Below are 11,042 nucleotides of genomic sequence, written 5' to 3'. Positions count from 1 at the left end.
TTTAGTAAATGTAGGCAGTAGAAGAATTCATTTTCTATGAAAGAATATATTTCAAAAACATATAATTTTTTATAATACATTTGAGATATCTTCAAATGTTTTTTTAAAAATATTCTAATAAACAACTAAAAATATAAACAATATTTTAATTTTATTTTCAAATAGAATTCTATTCCTAAAAATAAAATAAAAATTATGAAGAACTATTTTTTAAGAAGTAATTCCTAAAACATTGCCAAATAGCACCCCTCATTTGACAATTCACATAAATTAGTAAGTTCCAACCCATTATTCATAATTGATTCATTACCATGGGCCAAATTGCACATTATTACATGAAAATTGTACACCCAAAAAAAAAAAGAAAACCATTTAACCTGAATACCTCAAAATGGTTAACCAGGATTCTACAGCCTCCCATTCACAGCTTTGACGATACTGCTGCATTTGGCTTTTTAGCCTCCCTAATTAGGCCCTCTTGAGTCAATGACACAACAAGCTGCCAATCAACATATATAAAATTCGGTGAAGGAAAATGTAAAAGAAACATGTACGGTGACAATGTATGACCATGGGTCCCAAGAAATTATTCAGCAATGAAAAAAAAATATTAAGAAAAATAATTTTCTTATATTTTTTTTCATAAAAAATATGAAAGAGAAAAAATAAATAAACTTAAAAGAATACGTGAAAATAATTTATTAATTTTAAATCTATTTTTAATTTTTCTTTTATTTTCCCTTCCTATTTTTTCTCTTAAAAATTTTGAAGAACCATACATAGGGATAGGAATTATTTACCTCGCCTTTCCTGTTGAACATTTGGCCTGCACAAAATCCACGAGCGTTGTAGGCAGCAGGACTCGCAATCTGGAAAACACTGGATATGTTAGCATGCGGACAGAATTACGATGAACATAGAAAAGTACCCAGACATTTTGTGAGGCTTACCACAAATAATAACCAGTCATCGGCTCTGAAGGGCCTGTGGAACCACATCCTGAAAACAGATATTGTGAAAGAAAAGAAAACATTAGTAACATTTACTTTCAGCTATGTTTGTTTCCAGAAAAGAAAATAATACAGAAAATCAAATATCAGTAAAATTAATTAAAAACTTATATATTTTCAAACTATTTAGTCATTATACAGAAGAGTTAAATGAGTTTTAAGTAATATAAAAATATTTCTTTCACTCTTTCTTTCTATTTTCTTTTCTTCCTATTTTCTCTTAAAATTTCCGAAATCCAAACGTGATCTTAATGTTCATCAGAAAAGGGGTGTATACTGCAAATATTGTCATATAATCTTAAAATATGTCTTTGATAACACAGGCTGTATTCAGAAACATCATTTCATGGAACAATAACAGTACTATCGTCATACCTAATTGCAACCACAGAACTTATAAATCATGCCAGTTCATTCTAGGCAGTGTTTTGTTGCCAAATTGAATAACAAGACATATTTCCAGAGCCTTTCTTTGTTTATAACTCGTATTTAGATAGCATTGAAAACACTTTCACAGATATAATCCTGAGAAGCTGCAGCCACTCCAAACTCGAATCATATGCAGGGAGTCAGCTACATTCATTCCTAGGTATCTTGTTCGCGTGTATTTATGCGACAATCTCCATAATTATTCATATTTTATACACATTCTGACCAGCCATAATTTTTTTTCTTATAGGTAAAAGATAATTTAGACATGGCACCCATCAAAAAATGGGGGCACCCCAAGTAAAGAATTAGGTATAGAAATTATGCTCACTCCAAGTCAGCGTTCAAATCCTAACAGCTTGTTCGTCTGAAAAGACAGTGATGCCAAAGAAAAGGGCAGTGAGAATCAGAGGGTGCAACATGAATCGTATCTCCTATAACTCCATATAATAACATATGCCAGGTCGGACCTAGCAAAAAATCCAGGCCATCAACTGAAGATTAAAAACTGCCACATCAGGCACTATAATTCTAGAATTTTGTTTCCAGGGCAATTTTAACTGGTGTCCTTATGTGAAACAAAGTTTTAAACTATTTAAGCTAGGATAGAGTTATGGTCAAGAGCAAAGAATCTAATCAACGTAATTCAGTAACCATATGCAATCTGAATTATAAACCATTCTGCAAAAGTTAGACCCCACCGCCCAGGCTGGTATTTAATACTATGGACCTAAAGTTTTCAGCCCTTCTTATTAAAGTTATTAACCCTTGAAGAAACCAATGAAATTGCCCTCATGATCTGCACATTAAAGAACTAACTGTGTAATAAAAAGGAGCAGACACTTACGAGTGATCCAGACTAACAGAAGTCGTCTTCAGGTCCTTTTTACGGTGAGGATTCAAACTTACTGATAGGAATATTAGATCTGAAGCATAGGCTGCCACACATCTGCAACACAGTGACATGAGAATCCTTAGAGAAAATGAAGTATTGGACTCTACTCAACATATCATTATAATAAGCATGCAATTCAAGGTGCTAACTGGTGCAACAATCATATTGGAAACTCGTTCACCACTAGCTTTTGGTAGGGTGTAGCAAAACACCAACATGTGATTTCCAGGCTCTATCCTTTCACTTTTTCTTCTTTGATGCCCCCAAATTCAAAATCAGCCTAAAAACAAGGGAGAATGTAACATAGTCCTGGTGGGCAAGACTTATTAAATTATGCTGATGGAGAAATATAAATATATCCTGAAGAATTCCTCTTTGGAAATGGCTATTGACCCTTTTCAATCCATAATTCTTAAGTAGTCAAGACAACAAATGAGTCATATAACATGTTACAAGCGGCTTATTGGTGTTAATATAAATTTTGAAGGCCATAGAAATGAACTCTAGGCAGTAGAAAACATGGTGACATAAACACCATAGCTTCTCTGAAGACTGGTCAGAATAAATCAATGTTGTCGTATGCAAAAGAGAAACAAAATATGGGAGTTCCTACGGATTACTAAATACAAGAGGCTACATCAGTGAGGCTTTAAATATTCATTGTGCTCAATTTGCATAGACACAAGCATAAATAGGTTAGCAGTTCAAAAGTGTTGTTACCTATGCAAAGCCTGATCATCTGACAGCTTTCCTTTTGCTCTAAACCAGTACCTCAAACTGCAACATAAGTTGTGTATCCCAACAAGACAAACCATGTAAACGTGAGTGTATAAAAACACATGAGCAACGTCCACATTTTCACATGAAATCAAAGTCACATCCACTCCACTATATTTTGAAGAAAAACACAAGGAACATGGATTAACCTTGGCGGAGATTTAGTCTGATTAGTGGAATTATTAGGCTCACAAAACCTTATCTCTATGGGCCAAGGAATAAACTCTTTTGCTGCCACCTTGTTCCGATAAGTCCTGTTACAATAGATCATTAGGATTCAAAGTGAAGACAAAATAAAGAGAAATGATCTTCAATACTTTCATGTAACAGGACATAGAAGAGGCAAATCCATTTGATTTCATAATTATGGCAAAATAACATAGGGGCAAAAAAAATTTAAATGACTGGACAAATATTAAGATATACAAGTGGAAAATGCCATAAAGCTGCCATTAATTGCAATTTCAACAACTAAAGACCTAATTCTTCAACCTAGTTGGCCAGGTATAAATCACAAAACCGTGCAGTGTTTATGTTCTTGAGGAAGAATGCAACACAAATTTTTATGTTTTCTGTCATTAAAGTTCTTATCAAGCTTTAGATGGCACCTGAGAAACATAACAAGTGTTTAGTTCCTAAACATACAGGAAACAAGCCCATTTTCATTACTCCTACAAAGGTACAAATGGGTTTATGTTATATTGAAATTTGCATTATCAATGAGAATCTCTTCTCAACTGTAGTCTGCCCCTAAAGATTTCTAGAATTGGCTTGTTTTCATTTAAAACATTTAAAGGAGGCTTCTATGCTCACATATATAGAAGTAGGTGCATATGAGTGCTACATGCCTCCATGAAACAAATATAGCAGCATGTGTGAGTACAAGCAAGTCTTTGTGCACTCGTGTGTAAATGTGTATGTGCATGTTCGTATGCTTGTGCATGTGTTTGGTCCATGCCCTTGCTTCTAAGTAAAAGAAAAAAGTGAGAATTTTCATTAATAGACGGGGAAAAATTAGAGTACACACAGTATAGCACAAATGACAAATGCCATCATTGATTTCTTTTTTAATAGGCTTGGATGCCATCCAAACTTATAAAAAGATTGAGATACTAATAACTGTGCATTATGCCTAAATATTGAAAGCTAAGGGCGTAATACACTTTTTCCACATTTTCAAAGGAAATTAAAGTGGATTATTGTGCAAGCATCTAAACTTGTTAGCTTCCATGCATAGATAGATGTCATAGGACTAATATCCAACATGCTGTCCATCCATAGAAAGAATTGCTATATATATCATGTAAACTTTACAGTAATTGCAGGTCTACAAATTGTATTTTTTTTTCCACTTAATTATGATAAAAGATGAGTCTGCTGTATGCTTGTAGTCCATACAAGGCTTCTGGTAAAAGCAATAGGAGCCTATAACATGCTAAGTATTAGCATGCAAATAGGGAAATGCAGCAGTGAAATCTATCTGAAGTATTGTGAACCTTACCTGGGAAGACGGGGATCAGTAAGACGTCTATCCCGAAGCTCTTCCAATGATAGAAGCTGAAAAATTGATTGGAGTTCAAAAACCATGGCAGCTACAAACTGGAAATCATTCATAAATAAAATAAAACACATTTTGGTTACCGTATCTGGAGCAGGCACAGATGGCATTGTCGCTACCTGGTGATCAAACCCTTCTTCTTCTTTCTGAAGAATTAAATTAGCCCATTACATGCATTTTAGATATAACAAATCAACTTTGATCACATGCAAACAGATAGATAACTAAATTACTTGAAATGAAGCAAGCAGTGTGAATATGACGTTTCCTTTCTGTATTGCATCCACTCTCCGCGTAGCAAAGCTCTTACCATCACGTAAACGGCGAACTTCATATATAATTGGCACTGCAAAAACATATTTATATATACTATCAATCCATCTGTTAATGTTAACATCAAATACCTTGAGAAATATTAGGATCGGTTTAAGGTTTATGGCCATGAAAACAATTTTATGTTACAAACAGTCGATTTCTGGTAGCAGGAGCAATATATTCACAGCAATAAATATATGACATTTTTTGCAAGAAAAAAGGAATATATTGATAAAATGGTCTTAAAGGAACTAATAGAGGGTATGGCCTTTTAGATAGTTGAATGATGAAAAGAGATTTGCTTATCCCAAATACTTGGGATTAAGCCCTTGTTGAGTTGATTTGAGTCACATAAATGTCCCATATTTTTGCAGCATTTACTTATCTTATTACCTTATGAAGGAAATTATAAAGTATTATTCTTTTCATCCATACCAATATATGCATAGACTGGAACATAGGAAATGGATTGTGGTAGTTGCAGGAGTCCACAACCATTTTGATGCTCCATAATTCCCATATTTTTGCAACATTTACTATCTTATTACCTTATGCAGGTCATCATATTGGATTATCTTCACCTATACCAATACATGCATATACAGGAACTCAGGCAATCAGCCTTATCAGGGACATTATTGAGGGAGCCCACAAACATTTTGATGCTCTCTCTCGTCACTTGATTGACCTAAAGAAGGTGCAGTGATTAATGTAATGTAAGGCCTACGAGATTTTTGAACAATCTCTGCCTCTCTCTCTCTCTCTCTCTCTCTCTCTCTCTCATTAATGTAAGGCCTCTGGGTATTTTGAATAATCTCTCTGTCTCTCAAAGATGATATTCTCTCTAGTCAATTGATTGACCTAAAGAAGGCACAGTCACATGATTGACCTGAGGAAGGTACAGTGATTAATGACAGGCCTTAGAATTTTTTGAATGAAATCCTGTGACTCTCTCTCTCTCTCTCTCTCTATATATATATATATATATATATATATATATGCTAACTAATATAAAGCCCCTGAATTTTTTGAATGAAGACCTATTAGGCAAATGAATTTGGGCATACAGGGAGAGAGAGAGCAATTTTTTGAATAAAGGCCCATTAGGCAAATGAATATGGGAGCCGGGAAAGAAAGAAAGCAAATTTTCAATGAATCAAGCAAATGAATTAGTGTTGCAGAGAAACGTAGCAGGCTACAGCAGATGGTTAAGATCTGCCTCTCAGTCACTCTTTGAGATACTAATGAGAGCGAGAGCACAAACAAACAACCTCCAAACCCCAAAATCAATTGATTGACTTGAAGATGGCATGATGATTAATGCAGAGCCTCTGAATTTTCTGAATGAAGACCTGTTAGGCAAATGAATTCCCCGGTTTGGGAAGAAACAAAACAGCCTGTGAAGAGAAGTTACAGGAAAACAATGTGGAGGTTGGTCAAGCTGAAATGTCATTAGCTGTCATGCCCAAGCTGTGGGGGAAAACTAAGCAGAGCCCCCACAACTATGATTTGTAGAAGTGCAATGTAAAGTAGGTGGTATCCAAAGATGATTGCTCCTATTCAATGGGAAATAATGCTGTGGCAAGATGGTTGCTGATATATGTCCCTGTTTTTTAAGCAGAGGATCATCTTCATTTACTAAAAGATGGGATAACGAAATGAGAATTACAGTAGCAAATTCTTCCCAAGTAGAATGGAAACAGAGAGGACCTAAATTGGCAAGATCATGTTCTTGGTATCTGGTACCTTATAATTTGGTATCTTGTTCTATTTCCAAGAACAATGTGAAAATTCTCATATCAATTATATTCCCAGAAAGACATAAGGCCATTGGTTTCAGCAAATTGTATAAATTTTGAAGCAAGAAATGACTAATTATAACAAAGAAAAGAATGAAAGAAGACAAAGCCTCAGTATTCACTAAATTCACTGATGCATGCCCTACATATATCATATGGAGAATCATACAAGATGGAACATCAGCAAAATAATTGCAGCAACTGTTCATTCCACCCATAAACAAAAAATAAAAGCACTTACTGTTAAAATCCCCAACAAGAAGGAAATAAGCGTGCAAACTATGGACAACCTTAAGACAATCAACAGTTTTCGATGCCGCAGCCAGAGCCTGCATATGGAGCATCCTAAAAATAAGTATGTTAAGAACCTGCTACTGATATAAATTCTAGGTTATAATAACATTTGTTCCACATTAAAGAACTCCAATTATATGCATAAAATAAAAGCTGTCGGTATCATTATAAAAAGGTAAGAAAATAAAAAAGCAATTTATTTTTCGTCCAACAGTAAGATCATTGATTATAGGATTTCAATCTGCATGTCCTCTTGCATCAAGCAAACTGCTATACTATGTCAATATCTTGTTTCCATGTTCAGCAGAAGTACTATTGGAAACATAGTGTTACAAAATTCGAAAGAAGACAATTCTAAATTCTACCTGTCCAAGTAACTGTCCTCCAAAAACCTTTCCAAATTTTGGAGCATCTGGTAATGTAATCCCCTTGAATATGTTCACCTTCAAAGCAAACACAAAATACAATTTTAACATAATGTAGAATTTTCATCTACTCTTCATGGCCATAGAGATACAATGCCACAGAATACTAATGAACTGTACAAGACTGAGGAGCAGAACATAAGGTATAATGTAATTATCTGTATATACAAAAATCACACTAGGTAGTAGCATGTTGTGACATGCTTGTAAGTATATATATATATAAGAATTAGAATTAATTCTCTTCATTTGGATTTCAACCACATTTCCCTTTGATTTTGAGACAATTAAGGCATTGATTCCACTACTCATCATTCATTTTACTTTAAAATAGAGATAAGAGTTTGGGCAATGTAGAAATGTGTAGGAGAGAAAGTGGGAAAGACATGCTGCATGGATTCAACTTCCTTCAATTCATCCTCAAGCTTTAAAACATTTAAAGAATTAATAAACGAAAAGATGTTTAAAAATGTAAAACTTAGAGAACATGGCCATGAGAATTATAAAGTAAGATCTTCTACCCCTAATTTGGTGGCAATGAGAGGCCCATTGCCATTCATGATTTCTCTTTCAAGAACCATTCCAAACATCCTCAACACATGATTGAGGTCCAGCATAAACAAAAACGGGACATTACCTCACTGTGATGATATATGAAGATATTATTGGCCTGTAAAATGATTTCTGAGAGCATAATTGTATGAAGAAATGATTGAACCATCAATTTTTAAGTAAATTAGACATCCATACTATATTGAGCCAAATCTGGAAAGTCACTCAAACAAGTTCTGTAATAGATTTTCAAAATTACCAGCCAAAACTTCAGTTAAGAGTCAAGGAGAGGTGTAAATAAATAAAGGAGGTAAAAGATAGAGACAAATTTATATAAAAGCTGCATAACTATAGTCTTAAAAGTGCTGAACATACTTCTATAGGCTCCAAGTGCAATATGAGCTCCACAAGTGAGCATGCCTCAAGTGCTTTATCGGCATTCCATATTGATATTGGCTGCAGTAGGGTGCAATGTTCATGGGGCAGCACCAAGCAGATTAGCTGCCATCACAGACAATAGATCAGAAGCTGGCTACCAGCATGTGCACAAACATCAGTGAAAGTTTATCTCCTGCACTGAAGCACTAGGACAGTGTCATTCTCATGAGAGAACAATTTTTAAAGGTAACTGCAGCTACCTTGGACAATGCAATTACATTTGCCTGTTGAACAGATGCTCCAATACCTACAAAACAAGTTTGCATTACCATCGTTCTGAAAGGCTATTTTCACAGGTCTGAATAATTCTTCTAGGATGATGGTTTCACCGTGACATGTTATATACAAGTCCATCCGCACCATCAATCTCTTCAGGCAATAAATCCCTCTATATATAAGCATATAAACTACTAACAACACCAATTTATTGCATCATGGAATAATTATTACAAGATTCAGTTACAAACTGATAATACACTTCCTATGGATGGAAATGGATAACACTAAAAAGTGAATAAGATAGACGATATATCAAGATAACCAAAAAGAAATGAAAAACAGCACCTAAAAAACCTAAATTAATGTGTAACAGAGTTTCAATCTCACCATGACCAAAATAGTCATATCGCTTTAGTTGAAACTCAAGACGACTTTCTTGCTCAGCAGTGACTGAGCCAGCAACTTCAGCCTGTTAATGACAATATCGGAGTATAAGTACAATTACAGATGTAAAAATTCAAAATTCAATTTACAATTATAAGACAATTACGAATAAATTTGTTCACAAATTCATTTATATTAGATACTAAGAACCAATATAACTTACTATTACAAAACCATATCAAACCTACCTCTCCTTCCCATATGAAGTAAATTCCATCTCCCAGTTCCCCCTCATGAACAACAAACTCTCCGCGATCTGCAACATAATGAATTCAAAATCCATTCAATAGATATTCAACTCTCCCTTCTATCACTAGGGTAAAGGAAACCATGGAAACAGAAGAAGACAAAATTATCAAGTCCGGGGGCCTATTTGGACTTCACCTTCAAAAATAGATTTCAAATATAGGTTCTCTAAAACAAAAACATAAAAAAAAAATAAAAAAAAAAAAAAAACCAACAGTTCTCAGATGATGTAAACACTTCAGATATCATTGTTTTCATTCTCAAAACACCCACACTGCAACTGTATTTTCAAATAACATTTACAAATACGCTTAAACCAAACAGTTTTTCTGGACAGTTTGTTGTTTCTCTCTAGAATTTTTCTCAGCAAGGAACAAGATGAATCCACCCAATGTAGAACCAAAGGTGCCTTGAGCTTTCAGTTTTCAGTTTTCTGCTTTTGTTTAGGACAAAAACAGCAAAAGTGGCTCAGGTAAGTCGAGTACTGCCTTCTTTGCTTCCAAAGAGTGAAAGATTTTAGGACTCACATTCTGATTTCCTTTCCGTTTCCTCCATTTTCTCAGACCATATAAATCATTAATTTATAAAAAGAAAATCCAACTTCTCTTCCTCGAGTTGTATTTTAAATTATAATCACAAAAAAAATAAAATCATTAATTATGACAAAAATCAACCAAACAAAGAATGGACTAAAATAAAAATCACCATAGTGTTTAGTTCTGACAACTTCCGCAATTTTCCTGAGAGACGAGCTAGGAAGCCTCTGAAGCAAAGGAACACAACCTAAAAACTCGATCACTGCAAATCAAACACAACACACCAAGAAAAAAGAAACATCAGCGCGCCAAATCGCAGACACGACCGGGCCGCCAAGAAACCGCATAAAAAATTAAGGAAAACCTTCCAGCAAAATATCGCGAGAGCATTGACGTTTCCTTCATAATTTTCCAAAATTTTCTCGCCAACCAAACGGAAAAGAACAAAATTAGAAACTACACCTGATTCAGTGTCCATTACCGAGAACCGGAGTGAGCGACAGAATCTGGATTTTTTGTTCTCTGAAATTCAAAAAAATACAAATCGTGATAACGAGATTGCACCTGTGTCTCGTTGTATTGTGATGAATGGTGAGGATCCAATATATATAGAGAAAGAGATGGGAAGGGAAGGGAAGGATCTGGTGCCTGTCAGCTTACCGTATGAGACTCTGGACATTACCCGTGAAAAAAGTGTGGTCTTTTGGAGGTAGTTGGTTCGGGAAATTCGGTTCACGGAAAAAAAATTCCCATGTTATGTAACATTTTGGAATTTGGTGGGAGATCTTGAAAAATATTTTTGGTAATGATTTCGCAAGTTATGTGAAATTTTGGAAAATAATTTTGGAACTTTTAAAAGTATTTTTGCCGCATCAATTTTTTTGGGCTTTTAAGATGACTATTTAATGAAACGTGGAGTGCCCATAAGGATAAATACCCGATACTATAAGAAAAATTCATTTTTGATTAATATGTGTTGTAACCGGTATTCTTATGATCGGTTTAATAGGTATTCGCTTTTATAATTCATATTTTTGATTGGGTTTATTCCCGTAATAATCCGATGAATTAAGTTGTTGGCTTTCATAACTAAATGTTTACTTAA

At 34.5% G+C, this 11,042-nt stretch overlaps 1 protein-coding gene across 1 annotated transcript; it reads right to left on the bottom strand.

Annotated features, from left to right (window-relative positions):
• Window positions 1-226: 226 nt before the first annotated feature.
• On the bottom strand, window positions 227-10,538 carry LOC117932638 (acyl-CoA thioesterase 2-like). The gene is made up of 17 exons (XM_034853917.1): window positions 10,400-10,538; window positions 10,107-10,199; window positions 9,344-9,411; window positions 9,099-9,180; window positions 8,693-8,739; window positions 8,430-8,555; window positions 7,443-7,520; window positions 7,025-7,112; window positions 4,903-5,015; window positions 4,753-4,815; window positions 4,613-4,668; window positions 3,261-3,365; window positions 3,055-3,111; window positions 2,287-2,388; window positions 951-999; window positions 801-869; window positions 227-499 (listed from the first exon to the last, which is right to left on the bottom strand). The coding sequence occupies exons 1-17, from the start codon at window positions 10,413-10,415 to the stop codon at window positions 422-424; spliced, it is 1,290 nt and encodes a 429-aa protein (XP_034709808.1). The 5' UTR covers window positions 10,416-10,538; the 3' UTR covers window positions 227-421.
• Between the last annotated feature and the right edge of the window lie 504 nt (window positions 10,539-11,042).

The sequence above is a fragment of the Vitis riparia genome, chromosome 15 (assembly GCF_004353265.1).
Source record: "Vitis riparia cultivar Riparia Gloire de Montpellier isolate 1030 chromosome 15, EGFV_Vit.rip_1.0, whole genome shotgun sequence".
NCBI lineage: Eukaryota > Viridiplantae > Streptophyta > Magnoliopsida > Vitales > Vitaceae > Vitis > Vitis riparia.
The sequence above is the reverse complement of the archived record's forward strand: the minus strand, read 5'-3'. Positions and strand labels throughout refer to the sequence as shown.

Bases quoted from the DNA above. Each gene is read 5' to 3' on its own strand.
- LOC117932638 (XM_034853917.1), bottom strand. The intron at 9,412-10,106 runs GTGATTTTTATT...ATTATGTTGCAG, and splicing joins TGTCAGAACTAAACACTATG to ATCGCGGAGAGTTTGTTGTT. The intron at 5,016-7,024 runs GTAAGTGCTTTT...ATGTTTTTGCAG, and splicing joins TCTTGTTGGGGATTTTAACA to TGCCAATTATATATGAAGTT.